Source organism: Ascaphus truei, chromosome 3, assembly GCF_040206685.1.
Source record: "Ascaphus truei isolate aAscTru1 chromosome 3, aAscTru1.hap1, whole genome shotgun sequence".
Lineage (NCBI taxonomy): Eukaryota > Metazoa > Chordata > Amphibia > Anura > Ascaphidae > Ascaphus > Ascaphus truei.
In genome coordinates this window covers 153,005,469-153,022,779 of record NC_134485.1, presented here as the reverse complement: position 1 = coordinate 153,022,779, position 17,311 = coordinate 153,005,469, and the positions used below count along the sequence as shown (strand labels likewise).

Genomic DNA, 17,311 nt, shown 5'->3' with positions numbered 1-17,311 from the left:
GTGTGTGTGACTGAGTGACTGAGTGACTGACAGTGTGTGTGTGTGTGTGTGTGTGTGTGTGTGTGTGTGTGAGTGTGTGTGTGAGTGTGTGTGTGAGTGTGTGTGTGAGTGTGTGTGTAAGTGTGTGTGTGTGTGTGTGTGTGTGTGTGTGTGTGTGTGTGTGTGTGTCTGAGTGAGTGACAATGTGTGTGTGTGTCTGAGTGAGTGACAATGTGTGTGTGGCTGAGTGACAATGTGTGTGTGGCTGAGTGACAATGTGTGTGTGGCTGAGTGACAATGTGTGTGTGGCTGAGTGACAATGTGTGTGTGTGTGTGTGTGTGTGTGTGTGTGTGTGTGTGTGTGTGTGTGTGTGTGTGTGTGTCTGAGTGACAGTGTGTGTGTGTGTGTGTGTGTCTGAGTGACAATGTGTGTGTGACTGAGTGACAATGTGTGTGTGACTGTGTGTGACTGAGTGACTGTGTGTGACTGAGTGACTGTGTGTGACTGAGTGCGTGTGCGACTGAGTGCGTGTGCGACTGAGTGCGTGTGTGCGTGCGTGACTGAGTGAGAGTGCGTGACTGAGTGAGAGTGCGTGACTGAGTGAGAGTGCGTGACTGAGTGAGAGTGCGTGACTGAGTGAGAGAGAGTGAGAGACTGAGTGAGAGAGAGTGAGAGACTGAGTGAGAGAGACTGACTGAGAGACTGACTGAGTGAGAGAGAGAGACTGCGAGAAGGAGAGAGAGACTGCGAGAAGGAGAGAGAGACTGCGAGAAGGAGAGAGAGACTGCGAGAAGGAGAGAGAGACTGCGAGAAGGAGAGAGAGACTGCGAGAAGGAGAGAGAGACTGCGAGAAGGAGAGAGAGACTGCGAGAAGGAGAGAGACTGCGAGAAGGAGAGAGACTGCGAGAAGGAGAGAGAGACTGCGAGAAGGAGCGCGTGACTGCGAGAAGGAGAGAGAGACAGCGAGAAGGAGCACGTGACTGCGAGAAGGAGAGAGCTGCTATACAGTACTGACCTGCGTGCGCGCCTCTCACCTATTTGCTTGCTCCCATTCATTTTATTTGAATAAAGCCTATTGTATTTATTTTGGTTACAAATGCCTTATTTACATCAGTTATGCACATATATGACGATTGCAGTACAGTACATGCATCGTAAAGTGGAAAAAAAGTAGTGCTTCACTTTAAGTACATTTTCACTTTACATACATGCTCCGGTCCCATTGCGTATGTTAAAGCGGGGTATGCCTGTACTGTGTAATCTGAAAACAATATGAAAATACTGGTTAATCGGTTAATTTAAAAAAGTTACTTCTAATTATATTACTTATGCGTTTTAATAATAACTTTATTTTATGTAGCGCTTTTCTCCCAATGGGACTTAAAGTGCTTCCCAATTACAGTACAGTACGCAGCACATAGGCATTTGCACAGACAGTCCCTGCCCAGAGAAGCTTGCAATCTATATTTTTGGTGCCTGAGGCACAGGGAGGTAAAGTGACTTTCCAAGGAGCCCGACACTGGGATTTGAACCAGGGTTCCCTGATTCAGAGTCAGTGTTTGTAATCCCTCAGCCGCTCTTCCTTTCTTTTACTTCATAACTATTCTTTTGGAGTGTGCAATGAATTGTCAATGGTCATACGAAAAAGAAAAAATATAAAGGTTAGGACCTGACCTGGCATTGAATCGACTGGTGAATCACAGAGGTGGTTTGCGTTGAATGACTGTGAATTTGGTTGTCTCACTTTAAGTAGCCGTGGAGGGACAGTTTTGCTAGTAACAGGCAAGGAAGAGTTAAATATATTATCACCCAAAGGCGGTAGCGTTCGAATCAATCCCTGGATCTGTTCAGGTGACATTTCCTAAAAGTAAAAGAAAAGTAAAAAGGTGAAAATGTAATAGTATCCTATCATCTGAAAACATTGGTGTGTTTGTCCGCATATGTACAGTGGTATAAAATTGTAATCAAAACTCATATCACAGCTGTATCTAGATTACAGTAAGAAAAATGTGGGCAACATAAAATAAAATGTAATGTGAACTGCACTCATATTGCCAACAGATTTGTTTTCGAGTTTAATGCAACCCCCCTAAAATAGTCTTTTCTTAAAGAGGCATTCCAAGTGCTTTTTTATTCCCCACACAGGATTGAAGCAGAGGTATCCGGAGCTGAGCCCCATTAATGTCATGCTCTGGGGACCCCCTGCTTTCAGAGATATACCTCTGAAGGGAGCGTCGGTAACCCTTCTTTTTAAAGCCACGCGTCACATGGGCAAATAGGAAGCCGCACCGGATGAGGTCACGGCTTCCTATTGGCCCACAGGGTGCAGGAGCTTTGGAAAGCGCCCATTACATGATCCCTGCTACTCAGCCGGAGCGGCTACCGGCACAGCTTACAGGTTTGTATCTCCGGAGGAAGGGGGTCCCCCGAGCTGAAATGTATGAGATTCAGCTGAGCAGACCTCCTGCTTTAATCCATTGTAAAAAATAAAATAAAAAACACATGACAAAATGTAAAAAGAGGCACTTTGCATTGCCTCTTTAATTGTTTTCAACGTGAATGAATCTGGGTAAAGTTGAGGGCAAAGTACCTCCTAAAACAGTAACCTAAAACAGTCTCGCACTGCAAAACAGAGGCAATTCTGACTGTACCAGAGATATCAAAGAAAACAAACATTGAAATCAATGGGAATTTTAGTTGTGATACCTTGACATTTATGCTTCTACGTCTCAACATAAACATTCACCTCAAATGCCCAAGTAAAAATCAATGAAATAATGAAGAGTTGAGATAAAGCATCACAGTGCCGTTTCACCACTACAATACTGCTTGTAATAATCTTTATATCTGGAATGTGATGGGACATTGAAGGGAATATATGTTGCAAATGGCTCAGTGGTTGGTCCTGCAAAGTTCACCTTGAACTCCTTGGTTCAAGTACACGGAGAGAGACAAATTCAGATATAACACTTTAGGGCAGGCCTGCACAACACGCGGCCCGCGGGCTGCTCACTGTGCGGCCCGCGGCGGCGGCTGCTTTCCCCCCCTCCTCCTCCTCCCGAGCCCCCTCTCCCTGCCCCCGCGAACCGAGCCCGCTCTCCCTCCCCCCACGAGCCGAGCCCTCTCTCCCCTTCCTCCCCGGAGGAGCTGAGCCCGCTCTCCCCTTCCTCCCCGGGGGAGCCGAGCCCGCTCTCCCCTTCCTCCCCGGGGGAGCCGAGCCCGCTCTCCCCTTCCTCCCCGGGGGAGCCGAGCCCGCTCTCCCCTTCCTCCCCGGGGGGGAGCAGAGCCCGCTCTCAAGTGCGGCACTTCCGGTGCCCGCTGCTTGCGAGCGAGCGCGCGCAGTCCCGCCGTGATCGGAGGTGTAGGGGAGGTGATGTGAGGTGCAGGGGGATATGTGCAAGGGTTGGGATGTGTGCAGGGGGGGGGATATGTGCAGGGGGGGGGACATGTGCAGGGGGGGGGATATGTGCAGGGGGGACACATGTGCAGGGGGGACACATGTGCAGGGGGGACACATGTGCAGGGGGGACACATGTGCAGGGGGGACACATGTGCAGGGGGGACACATGTGCAGGGGGAACACATGTGCAGGGGGGACACATGTGCAGGGGGGGACATGTGCAGGGGGGGACATGTGCAGGGGGGGACATGTGCAGGGGGGGACATGTGCAGGGGGGGACATGTGCAGGGGGGGACATGTGCAGGGGGGGATATGTGCAGGGGGAATATGTGCAGGGGGGTGATGTGAAGGGGGGTGTGATGTGCAGGGGGGGTGATGTGCAGTGCAGGGGGGGTGATGTGCAGTGCAGGGGGGGTGATGTGCAGGGGGGGTGATGTGCAGGGGGGGTGATGTGCAGGGGGGGTGATGTGCAGGGGGGGTGATGTGCAGGGGGAGTGATGTGCAGGGGGGGTGAGGTGCAGGGGGGTGAGGTGCAGGGGGGGTGAGGTGCAGGGGGGGTGAGGTGCAGGGGGGGTGAGGTGCAAGGGGGGTGAGGTGCAGGGGGGGTGAGGTGCAGGGGGGGTGAGGTGCAGGGGGGGTGAGGTGCAGGGGGGTGAGGTGCAGGGGGGTGAGGTGCAGGGGGGTGAGGTGCAGGGGGGGTGAGGTGCAGGGGGGGTGAGGTGCAGGGGGGGTGATGTGCAGGGGGGTGAGGTGCAGGGGGGGTGATGTGCAGGGGGGTGGTGTGCAGGGGGGGTGATGTGCAGGAGGGGTGAGGTGCAGAGGGGGGTCATTGGAGGTGCAGGGGAGGGTCATTGGAGGTGCAGGGGAGGGTCATTGGAGGTGCAGGGGAGGGTCATTGGAGGTGCAGGGGAGGGTCATTGGAGGTGCAGGGGAGGGTCATTGGAGGTGCAGGGGAGGGTCATTGGAGGTGCAGGGGAGGGTCATTGGAGGTGCAGGGGAGGGTCATTGGAGGTGCAGGGGAGGGTCATTGGAGGTGCAGGGGAGGGTCATTGGAGGTGCAGGGGAGGGTCATTGGAGGTGCAGGGGAGGGTCATTGGAGGTGCAGGGGAGGGTCATTGGAGGTGCAGGGGAGGGTCATTGGAGGTGCAGGGGGGGAGAATGATGTGAGGTGCACGGGGGGAGAATGATGTGAGGTGCACAGGGGGAGAATGATGTGAGGTGCACGGGGGGAGAATGATGTGAGGTGCACGGGGGGAGAATGATGTGAGGTGCACGGGGGGAGAATGATGTGAGGTGCAGGGGGGGTGGGATGTGTGTGGTGTGCAGGGGAGTATTGTGTGTTTGATGTGGAGGGGGAGTATTATGAGTGTGGGTGAGGGGGAGAGATGGGGGTATGAGAGATAGATGGGGAGTATCGCAAAGGTTGATAGTGAGGGGTTCTGGGGGAGATATGAGGATGATGATGAGGGGTGCTGGGGGAGATATATGAGGATGATGATGATGAGAGGTGCTGGAGGAGAGATGATGATGATGATTTTACCCGTGCGGCCCAAATTTTTTTTCCTTGGAGCAGTTCGGCCCTTCTCGCTTTACGAGTTGTGAGGGCCTGCTTTAGGGGGTTTACAAAGTAAATCATAGCATAATTCCAAAAATGGGCTGAAGGAGCGGCTCAGTGAATAAAGGCGCTGACTCTGAAAACAGAGTTTGAAGAAGAGAATCCTGATTCAATTACCGGTGTCAGCTCTGTGTAATTGCCTCAGGCACCAAAAATAGATTTCAAGCTCTATGGGGCAGGGAACCATGCCTGCAAAAGATTTTATGCAAAGCGCTATGTAACTATTTTTATTACACTATTACAGTTAATACAACAAATCAGCAGCTTCATTTTCTAACCGACGCTTAACTCCCTGTAATCTTGGACAATTAAATTTGTCTTCATGTGAAGTCCTGAAGCTGGAGGCGCAGGAGAAATGTGAGGAATTTTTAATGGAAACGGTGATGGATTCATGGAATAGCCTCCCGGCATAGGTGACACACACACACACACGAGATACGGGCGCTGTGTCCCTGCAGCTCCGCCAGGGAGAGGAAAAATGGAGGTTGAGCGCACCGCGTCCCCCGCAGCAATGCCATAGGGGGTGGGAAGAGCGCTGGGTGCGGCATGTCCCTGTAGATCGTAAGGAGGGAGGAGAGCGCTGAGTGCTCCATGTCCCATAGCTCTGACAGCTCAGGGTGGGGGGGAGAGGGGCGCTGAGCGTGGTGTCATTGGAGGAGGAGGGAGCACCTGGAGAGCCTGCAGGACATGCTGAGCGCACTCTCCACCCCAGAGCCACACACACGCGTGCACACACACACAAACACACTGCCAGCCACACACTCACATACACAACGACTGGCGCACACACACACACACACACACACACAATGACTGGCACGCGCAGACACACACAATGACGGGCACACTGACTGGCCCGCACGCATTCACACACTGACTAACACAAACACACAGGCACAAGCACACACACAGACACACAGACACACAGACTGCCGCGTATACACACACTGACTGGCACACGCGCACACACAGTGACGCACACACACACACAAGGAATCCGCACTTACTTTAAATATATAAGTGCAAATAGCTAAAAACGCGTACTATGTCAAACTTCTTTGCGTTTTGGCACTGAAATTGTGTTTTGATTTTTAATTAAAAACACCACCATCACGGGAGGAAATATGGGACGCGGCCTCAGGAACTTCCATCTGTACCACGGTGAAGGAAAACATCTATAAAATAATGTATCATTGGTATCTTACCCAAGTGAGGTTAAAACAAATCTACCCTCTGTCCTCAGATCTATGCTGGAGAGGCTGTGGACAGAGGGGACATGGCCCATATCTGGTGGTCATGTCCAGAAACTCAGAAATACTGGCTTACAGTACAAGATTTGATAAAAGAGGTCACAGGTCTCACAATTCCTATAGAACCACTGACCTTCCTACTGGGCAGACCGATAGAGGACATCGATCGCCCAGTATGGAAATTAATCTCCTTTATTCTAACAGCAGCAAGGTGTTCAATCGCATACTCTTGGAAGAAGATAGCGCCCCCCCACCAAACAGCTAGTGAAAAAAAGAGTTAACGATGTTATGAGTATGGAAAAACTCACGGCTTTCTTAATGAATCTGCTTATATCACACCATGAAATAACATTGAAAAGATTAGACTCAGAGATTAACCAGATAAAGACTGTTTTGGAGCCCCTCATGAGTTGCCCCTCTTTTAACACCCTGAATAGCAAACTCTCGACAGAGTTAGATACGTTGGAAAGGAATATACTCATAAATAAAAACAAAAAATTTGTAAGAGATGAGGAAGACTACAGGGATGGGAAGCAAAGAAAGTGGGACAAGTCTACAACTAGAGAAACAACTAAAAGAGTCAGGAGTAACTCCACGGCAGGGAGAGAGAACAGAGCACCCCTTAAAACACTAGATAAAAAGAAAAAAAGCCCTGCTAAGATTACAAATACATCACCCCATAAGAAGACAGAGGTAGAGAGGATTATTAACATAACTGAGAAAGAGCACAAACCTCAACACCAGTATAAAGATAAACGCAGGGAGAATTACCCCAGTAATAATCATCAATCGGGGAGTTTTTTGAAACATGAGAGTATATAGGGGAGGCGGAGAGGAGGCACCCCAACTACTATAGCAGAGGAGGGGGTGACCACTATTACAACACGAGAGATTCTAGACATGCTAGGGATGACTGGCGGAATAGATGGGAACGTTCACCAAGACGGGATCGTTCCCCAAGGAGGGACAGATCACCAAGACGATCCAGGGAGGAAAGATCGAGGGAGAGATATGAAGAAAGGAGAGAGAGAGGAGAGAGTATAGAGACAAGAGGACAGACTATGGGGCACCGAGAACCCCTATCTGGGAGCGGACAGAAGGAAATAGGACTGATGTCTCTTTTTTAGACCAGGCACCCCAGACATCTGTAGAGATAAAGAACCAGTTCTCCTGCCTAGATGACCCGGGGGTGTCAGGGACATCAGACGGGAAGGGAAAGAAAAAAGAGGCAGAGAGGGAAAAGGGGAAGAAGGAAATGCAGGGAGCAAAAGACCAGCACATTAGGTGGTGTTTTCAACATAAGCTCAAAGACACTAGACGAGGTGCAGACGAAAGTATTGTCTAAAGGACTTCATTTTGCGCCCTCACGGGGCCCGAATGGCTTCGATCTCTTCATAGATGCGCAGAAATATCTGCGCCAATTGACAATCAAACGATTTTTTCTAAACAAAAACACTATAGGCCATAACACAGGACAACCTGTACAAATAACAAATCAAATAGTCTGAATTGACCACGAAAGATGTGTTTGTACACTCGATTTTAAAAAACAAATCTAATTTTTATCCAAGCCATTGCAAGGGTCAATACTTGGAAGTTTTTAATAGACTCATCATGGATGATTTTGAGAAATTGGCCTCTAAGGGGAGTAAACATCGGAAGAATTTGACTAAAGCAGAACAACAAGCACTAAAGACACCGAGTGAAGACAGCAGTATCACAATTAAACCTGCAGACAAAGGGGGGGGGGGGTTGTAATTATGGACACTAGTTACCTCTCTCAGTCTCAGCGCATCCTGGGTGATGTAACAACATCCGAAAGATTAACAAAAGATCCCTCAAAGGCTTACCAGGAGGAGCTGAAATGTATTCTGAGTGAGGCAAAGAATGTAGGGATCTTGGGAGAGAAGGAGTTCACCTATCTGCTGAAATCAGAACCAGTGAAACCGGTGTTCTACTTCCTGCCCAAGATCCATAAGAACCGTCTGAAACCGCCGGGTAGACCCATCATCTCGGGTATCGGGTCTTTGACTCAGAACTTTTCAGAAAACGAACCAGCTGTAAACCTCCACATGGGTATCGTGTCGGCGTGATCCAAGACGCTAAGACGCCACCCCTTCGTCGCTGGAGGTGCGTCAGAGAACAGTTTCAACTGGCTACTAGCAGCTCGTTTTCTCTCCCTATGGAACGGCTAAAAGTGAGCTGAATCAGGATACTACAGTCACCGGGCAGGGTAAGGGCAGCAGCTTGCGGCTTTATTGGTTCAAGAGTGAGGTGTTCGAGGACACTTCATTGTGACGATGGAGAGGATTTGGCCCAGGATTAAAGGGGTTACACCCCAATTGGCCACTCTCTAACCTCACCAGGGAGACAAGGGGTTAACTGGGCTGGGGCCCAGACGTGTGATTTAACCCTTGTCATAACCTGAAAATGTATATTCCCTGTTCCCCCCTGGTTTATTGTTAATCAGTGTCTGCATCACACACACACTAGAATCCATCCGGGAGCACAAGGGTTAATAGTCCTTTAATGATTATAGCTCTTTGTGAAGTTTTCCCGCCTTTTCAGGCACCATTTTGCAGGTTCCCATAAGCCGCCATTAGGGCTCAATGCTTTTTAATGGTGAATCTTGCTGTGAAGTCCGGTTCCTGAGAAGACCAGCAGATGGCGTCCGAGAGGGAGAGCGGCGGTTCCCCATTGAAAGTCTATGGTAGGAAACCCCATTGACTACAACGGCGGAGTTGCTCCATTGAAACCCATGGCGGCAGAGCCCGTTGTTTTCAATGGGGATTTAGTGAAAAGCTGAGATTTCTGTTAGCGGAGATTTTTGTATTAAAATGAAAAATGATTTAATGTGCATTTGTGTAACTCCGGCTCCATAGGTCGTAGCAAGTCGCTTTTTGGATCATATGGTGTCCCAGTTCTGGCAATGAGAACTGGGAAGTTTGGACCTGCTAGACCCAACGGAACCGGATATTTTAATACGTTTATGTTTTATGCTTAATACTGTATTCTAAGGTATGGACAAAGACTTAGAGGAAATTCCTTTGTCCACCAAGATAGCAGATGGCCCCAAGAGGCGCCCTAATGTCTAGGATTTGAGTGCTGTTCAAAGGGTCTTGTCATCCTCCCTGTTTACCTAAGGGCGGAGGAGGCTCAAGCCAGAGCAGTCTTTAAGTGTCCCACTTCACACCTTTCAACAAAGGTTTTCCTGCCAGAACTCCAAATGATAGACTGGCTGGCATTCCTGATGCAAATGTGGGGCTTCAGAAATGAGACCCCAGAGTTCTACTGCGCATGTGCCAACTAGCAGGGGGGCATGGGTCAGAATGGTTTCCCACGTTAGTGAGTGGCTGGAGGTAATTGAAAACCAATCCCCTGTGCTTAAGGTTAAGAAAAGAGGGACAAAAGATATATAAACTGCTGTTCCCTATATTCCGTTGTTGTTCATGTTTTGCAAGTTCTTCAAGTGTTCAGTCTGTTCTATACCATCTTGATTGCTGAGAGAAACGCTATGCACTGTCTTCCTGCCAGAGGTCTTTTCATGTCTTTGGTGTCTTGATGACTATGAAGAGTGCTGTATGAACTGCCAGTCCAGATATGACTGCTTCATCATTTCCATTTTAAGTAAGTGTCTATATTTTGCCTGTTATTTGTACATATCTGTTGTGTTCACCTTTATCAAGGAATAAATTAAATTTTATCATATCTAAGTCTCGTCCCAGTTCAAACCCAGGTATATATATTTATATATAGTTTTGGTGTAAATTGCAGCCTGTCACAAGCTACCGTGACAAGCTTGTAATTAACTGGTGGCAGCGGTGGGATTGAACTGGACCTGGATTACAGTATTCTGCGGGGTACTGTGATCCAGTGGGAACTTGATGGTAATTGCAAGTTCCTGGGACTAAAGATATTGAACACACAGTGTACAACATATAACACAAGATATGGCACCTCCTCACTGTTCCCCTACTTGTGAGAAGCATTGCCTCCAGAACCAAAGTGCCGGCCATCCGTCTGACTGGAGCCAGGCACTGAGACCAGAGGAGTGCATCAAGTCAGCGCGGGGACCAGCAGCCAGCAAGTCTGAGAGAGAGACAGCAATCGGTGAGCATGAAACCCGGCAGGCTGAGCAAAGATCCACAGCTGCAGCTGCTGTAACCATCACACCGCCCGGAGAGCAGGGAAGGGACCCAGCTCCGGGACGGCAGAGACTTGGGGAGGGAGCGGGTGGTCTTGGAAACCACAGAAGTCTTGCACCAGGAGAGGTAACGGCCGTTGCAGTGGCCCGTCCATTTTCCCTGAAAGAGCTAGCACTGGTGTGTGCGTTTGGAAAGATGTGGTTCCCGGCGAAGTGGACCCAGTTCCTGGCGTCGGTACCGCAACGACCCGCTTATCCCCTCCCTGAGCCCGGCGCTCAGGCAACTCCACTCTGGACTCCGTTGCCCCTTGCTGGGGTTAGTCCACCGGTGGCGGAGAAGCACCGGCAGCTGCTGTGGCACTGCCAACAAATGGGCCACAATAATGCCCAGTGCCCTGACAGTGCGCGGTCAGGCGAAGAAGCCCCTCAGGGCCAACGCTCACGAGCTGCGTAAAAGATGACCCAGTTAGCGGCATCCTCTGATGGCTCCCGCCCAGCTGGGGCGACAACCCTCCTCGGGACGTCTTCTGGAGAACCTGGACGGGCTGCATCAGCAACAGCGGCGGAGAGCAGCGGCCATCCACCGGATCCCGGCGCAGAACCGGCGGCGGCGGCGGAGAAGAAGCCGCCACTCCGGCATCCTGCTGGCGGCAGTTTTATTTGGGGGGAGGGTTGGGGTGTGCGGGAGGTGGGTGTTTCACATTGTTTGGCTGAGTCGGCGATTCCCAGCGATGACCGGAGCCCCACAAACCACGCCGGCGACCCTGCATCAAAGCCGGGTACTGCTGCGGCAGCTACCCGGGGCTCGCCCATGACGACGGCGGCGGCGGCGGCGGCAGAAGAGCCGCGATTCCGGCAAAGTGCCGGAGCCCTTTCTGAGTGGGGGGAGGGCCAGGGATTGCGGGAGGGGGTTTTGTTACCTGGTTTGCATGGAGCTGTGTTTCTCCACAAAGACCTGGGACCCCGGTCCTGCATCGTTTCCCCTGTGCCAACCCCAGGCGCTGCTGCGGCGGCGACCCGCTTCTTACCGGCCCAGATGTTGCCGGCGGCGGCCACTCCAGTCCCCCTGCAATTGGGACCAACGAAGGCGGCGGTCTCTGCGGGGACCAGCGAGGTACTGCACCGACACACTTTATTCGAGCAAATACCCAGTATGTACCTGGCAGATACCTGGAATGCGCCGCTCCTCACCTCTGACAAGCCCCGTTGCGTTTGCCTTCCCAGCCTGGGTTCATGCCTGGCTGACGGGCGGCTAATCTGTTAAATGATAATGATTAGGATTTAATAGGCTGCAATGCTTCGCGTGTCTACCAGATGGCATAAATTCATGAATTGTAATGCAGTATATATATATATACTGTGCAGTATTGCAGCCAGCGGGAATAAAATGCTTCAATCCCTGCTTGGAAAATACCTCAATGCACTCGGGCAGAAAACAGTCACAAACCTCAATACACCCGGGTATACCCGAATTCGTGGGACTAGCCGAGCTCGAATAAAGTGTGTCGCCAGTGTAAGCCAGACCAAGTCGCAGACTGACCCTGACTTATTTTTCCCTATGACTGTACCCTGTTGTTTCACTCTAGGGGTGACTGGGGGGTGGCAGGAGATAGGGGCACCAGGGGAGGGGAAGGAAGGGCAGCTGGTAGGGCAGTCAGGATTCCCCATTAACCTGGCGGAGCAGCAAGGGGATTCTTAGTTAAGAGCCCCACTGTTGCAGCCTTGCTATGGGCCGGAGGTATCAGGGGTTGTGGCAAAGTTAGACCACCCCCAGATTTCAGGGGTAGTGGCAAAGTTAGACCACCCCCAGATTACCTGCCGGCCAGAAGTTAAGGTGGGGGCATCTGCACCAGCAACCCTGAGTTCACCTCCGGTAATGGGGGCACAGCTTCAGGGAGAGGGGCTCGCCCCGGTAGCACCCAGCTCTAGGGTAGGATTGCCTGGGAGAGGGTTGGGTGGGCCAGTGGGAACCGGGGAGGGAAGGCAGCAAGTGAGCCAGCCAGATTTCCCCATTACCTTGGCGGAGCGGCAAGGGGACTCTCAGTTAAGAGCCCCACTGTTGCAGCCTTGCTATGGGCTGGAGGTATCAGGGGTTGTGGCACAGTTAGACCACCCCCAGATTACCTGCCAGCCAGGAGCTAAGGTGGGTACAGCAACCCTGAGCTCATCCCTGGTAAGGGGGAGACAGTGTCAGGGAGATGGCCTCACTCAGGTGTCCCTAGGACCCAGGTTAGGGTTAGCTAGGGAGAAGCGGAGTGAGGGGAGGCTGCAGGTAGGTAGCCAGCAGCAGATCTCAGTGAGAGAAGGAGGACTAGTGGTAGCCAGGGAGGGAAAGCAGCAGGTATTGCAGCTAGAGTTTCCCGTTACCCTGGCAGAGCCTCAGGGGGTGTCTCAGATCGGCAGCCCCCTGTTGCAGCCTGGCTATGGGCTGGGGGTATCCGGGGCAGTGGCAGACTTGTGCCACCCCAGGGATACCTGCCAGCCAAAAGCTAAGGCGGTTGCATCTGGAGAGGTGCCCCTGAGCTCATCCCTGGTAAGGGGGAGACAAGGTCAGGGAGGTAGGTGCACTCAGGTAGTTCCAGGGTCTGGGTTAGGATTGCCCAGGGAGGAGAGGAGTGCAGGTGGGCTGCAGGGAGGTAAGCAGCAGGCTGAGGTGCTGGGCCTAGGGGAGGCTAGGCAGGGAGGCACCGTGGAGCAGGGGGAGATAGGTCAGTGGGGTGTTAGGCAGCTGGCAGAAGCTAGGGATGGGCTAGGTAGGCAGAAGGTCCCTTGTTCTGACTGGCCAGGAGTGACCCCTCTGACAGAACCCCCTGGGTTCCCAAAGGAGAGGCTGTGGGTAGGTAGGCAGCCAGCGAGAATAGTCAGGAGTATAGCAGAGCAGCTACAGGGTGGCACAGAGCCAGGGCAGGTAGGGTCCCTACAGAATAGTGACATAGCCCTTTCCCAGACTTGGTTGACAGGAAAGCGACGGTCTGTGCTGGATAGCTGGTCTCCTGCAGATGCAGAGACATGCCAGTCTCTGGGCAGTGTGCAGCCTGGACTGCACCGGGGCCCCTTCACCATGGACTTGGTTCCCAAGGCACTGGGTGGGGGGCAGAGGGAGGCAAAGGAGAATGCCCGGCAGCCAAGGTGGAGCCCTGCTCCCCAAGATCTGGACTTTACAATCCACTGTGGCCAGGACAATGTACTGGACAATGCCGGGGGACAATGTTGCCAGGCCAATCCCTCAGGACTTATTGAGTGCGTCAAGTGCGCCAGTGGTACCCCAGGGCCTGGGGGAGGCGACTGGGGCACCAGGCCCCATTGAGCAGGGGAGGTGTGACGATGGAGAGGATTTAGCCCGGGATTAAAGGGGTTACACCCCAATTGGCCACTCTCTAACCTCACCAGGGAGACAAGGGGTTAACTGGGCTGGGGCCCAGACGTGTGATTTAACCCTTGTCATAACCTGAAAATGTATATTCCCTGTTCCCCCCTGGTTTATTGTTAATCAGTGTCTGCATCACACACACACTAGAATCCATCCGGGAGCACAAGGGTTAATAGTCCTTTAATGATTATAGCTCTTTGTGAAGTTTTCCCGCCTTTTCAGGCACCATTTTGCAGGTTTCCATAAGCCGCCATGAGGGCTCAATGCTTTTTAATGGTGAATCTTGCTGTGAAGTCCGGTTCCTGAGAAGACCAGCAGATGGCGTCCGAGAGGGAGAGCGGCGGTTCCCCATTGAAAGTCTATGGTATGAAACCCCATTGACTACAACGGCTGAGTTGCTCCATTGAAACTCATGGCGGCGGAGCCCGTTGTTTTCAATGGGGATTTAGTGAAAAGCTGAGATTTCTGTTAGCGGAGATTTTTGTATTAAAATGAAAAATGATTTAATGTGCATTTGTGTAACTCCGGCTCCACAGGTCGTAGCAAGTCGCTTTTTGGATCATATGGTGTCCCAGTTCTGGCAATGAAAACTGGGAAGTTTGGACCTTCTAGACCCAACGGAACTGGATATTTTAATACGTTTATGTTTTATGCTTAATACTGTATTCTAAGGTATGGACAAAGACTTAGAGGAAATTCCTTTGTCCACCAAGATAGCAGATGGCCCCAAGAGGCGCCCTAATGTCTAGGATTTGAGTGCTGTTCATCTTGATTGCTGAGAAACGCTATGCACTGTCTTCCTGCCAGAGGTCTTTTCATGTCTTTGGTGTCTTGATGACTATGAAGAGTGCTGTATGAACTGCCAGTCCAGATATGACTGCTTCATCATTTCCATTTTAAGTAAGTGTCTATATTTTGCCTGTTATTTGTACATATCTGTTGTGTTCACCTTTATCAAGGAATAAATTACATTTTATCATATCTAAGTCTCGTCCCAGTTCAAACTCAGGTATATATATATTTATATATAGTTTTGGTGTAAATTGCAGCCTGTCACAAGCTACCGTGACATTCATTTCTTGTACCTTGCTTCATCCTGCATACTGGCCCCCCACCCAGGGTGAGTCTTACTATATTATCCGTTTAAGACTTTATAATATATTTTTTTCAATAGTGAGTTGCCCCTTCTTCCTTTTCAAATGGATTGAGGGTTATACCCATTCAGCCTGTATATGTGACTTTTGCAGCATCAGTTCCGGGGTTTACTCCCCTTCTCCTGACTCTGTGGAGGTGTCTGTTGATAAGAGTTTGTGTGTGCGTAGGGGAGGGATGAAGGATTAGTTGTGCAGCAGTTCAAAGAAATTACATAGAGTAGAGTACAGTAATTTCAAAAGGCAGTTAATCATAATAATTTGATCCCTACACCCCCAAATACAGTACATAAAAACCACACAAATCAACCATGTGCAGTCAAACGCACAGATTGAATATCGTAATATCAAGATTGTTTTCGCAGGCTTGTGGATAAAATAACAGCCGGAAGTCAGCTGGGCTAAGTTTCCCGCGTGAGAGGGAGGCCTAGCGCGTGCGTGAGCAGCCAACGTGGGACAGACAGGAGCCTGCAGCGGGACAGGGCCGGCAACAACTGCTGTGACCTGCCGCCGGGCCCCCTGCAGTCCCGCCAGCCCCGGGCCACCGCCCCCCACAGCACCTAGCCGCCAGGCCCAAGCAACCGCTCCACCGCCCCCCTCACCCCCCCTGCAGCCACCGTCCTGACCTGAGATCACCCCAAAGGTAAGTCTGATTTTTATATGTATTGGGGTGGTTGGGGTAATTTTTTAGATGTATTGGGGTGGTTGGGGTATATTTGTATATGTATTGGGGGGTTGAGGTATATTTGTATATGTATTAGGGGCTTGGGTGTGTATTTTGATTTAAGTAAAAGTTGCGCGCTAAAACTTTCTATTCCGTGGTAGGTACGCTATGGGTTGGGGGGGCGGGGGCCCTGCTCCTTTCATTTGTCCTGGGCCCCATGATTTCTGTTGGTGGCCCTGTTTGTGTGTGTTTTTGTGTGTCTGTCAAGTGAAACACACTATATGAACAACTTTAAAATAGTAAATTCTCCCATAATTTAAAGTAAAAGTAAAGTAAATTCAGCATACAAACAGAAATTACAACTCCTCTCCATTTCAGCCTTACCCCTTGCTCTTGTCCCCCTCCCTCTTCCTTCCGTCACTCCCCTTGTAGCAAGAGACGTCTCCCAAACTCAAATTACAACTTTCGCTTGGGCTACGGAGACGTCATGCGTAGCCGTAGCTGTAGCCGGCACTATAAGCGCAGTCTAAACGGTGCTATGAGATCTCTTTGGGCCCTAACACACCTTAGGCTAAGGCCCCGGTCACGGTGCTCTAATGTTCGCCCGCGCTTTTGGCTGCGCGTTCCGGCGATTCCCCGGTCTGCAGCTCACTGCAGGAGCAGAGACCGGGGGGGGGGGGGGGGGCGTGGCGGAGGAGTGACGGGGGCGCGGCCATGACGTCACCCGGCAGGTTCGCCCTCATTGGCTGAACCGCCGGGGGGCGTGCCTAGCCGCTCGACGCGAGTTCTTGCTCTCAATTCTATTGAGAGCAGGAGTAGCTCTCGCGCGAGCGCTGCGGCCCCCCCCTCGCAGCGGGCCCGGCGCCATTGCGGGGAGGGCTCTCGTGAGCGTAGCGTCCGCCACAGCGGATGCTGTAGCAGGCAGCGGGGGCAAGGCCTTACAGCCCATTTACTTGAATGGATCCTGAAGTGTCTTATAAAATAGCACTAATAAGTAACTATGATCCTGTGTGTTCTACAAGAGTTGAAGTCAAACACACCAAAAAGGAACTAAAAGTAAAGAAGGTACTGTAAAATTATAGTCAATTTGATGACTTAACAAAATCATAGCAGCATCCAACATATCGGTGCATACATATCCTGATGAAGATGCTTGTATGCACCAAAACGTTGGATGCTGCTATGATTTTCTTGTTATTATATTTGACCTTCTTTACATAACTTGCTTTTTGACATGCTTGACTTTAGCTCTTTTGTATACCGATTTATCTAAATCAGCATTCTACTAGTCGATCGCATCCTCTTTATGACTTTATTTTGCCTTACAATTCTTATACACCTTTGCTCAACCCAATTTGCTGGATCCCATGTGTTCTAAATAATGTCTCTTACGGACAATGAATGTACACTAAAAGAAACAATCGAGTGCGGTGTTTAACTTACAATGCCCTATCCATCTACAACATGTTTTCCCTAAATATGATTTAGTGATCAAGGCTGTCCATGTTTCCTACAAGAAAAAACACAGCATTTCAAGAGTCAACAACTTACCCTCTCTCTCCGTCTCAGGCGCGCTGACTGGGTTCTCTGTAACGATGCTGACGAGATCTCACCAACTTCATGGGGATTAAAAGTCAAATAATTCTCCTTTAGGTCATCCCGCATGATGACTTCAGATTCTTTAGGCCTTGGTGTTGCAAAGACTAGCATGTGACAACCACCACAGGCAACCTGAAA

General features: G+C 50.8%; 1 protein-coding gene across 5 annotated transcripts in view; it reads right to left on the bottom strand.

Annotated features, from left to right (window-relative positions):
- Positions 1 to 17,311, bottom strand: part of LOC142489240 (X-linked retinitis pigmentosa GTPase regulator-like) — a 154,618-nt gene that overhangs the window by 122,223 nt on the left and 15,084 nt on the right. For all 5 annotated transcript variants that reach the window (XR_012799825.1, XM_075589671.1, XM_075589670.1 and 2 more), the window contains exons 3-4: positions 17,126 to 17,305; positions 1,655 to 1,841 (exon numbers count right to left, since the gene is read on the bottom strand). Coding sequence is in view for 4 of the 5 variants with exons in the window: in XM_075589671.1 (XP_075445786.1) it covers positions 1,655 to 1,841; positions 17,126 to 17,305 (367 nt within the window). In the remaining variant the exon portion in view is untranslated. The remainder of the gene's footprint in view (positions 1 to 1,654; positions 1,842 to 17,125; positions 17,306 to 17,311) is intronic.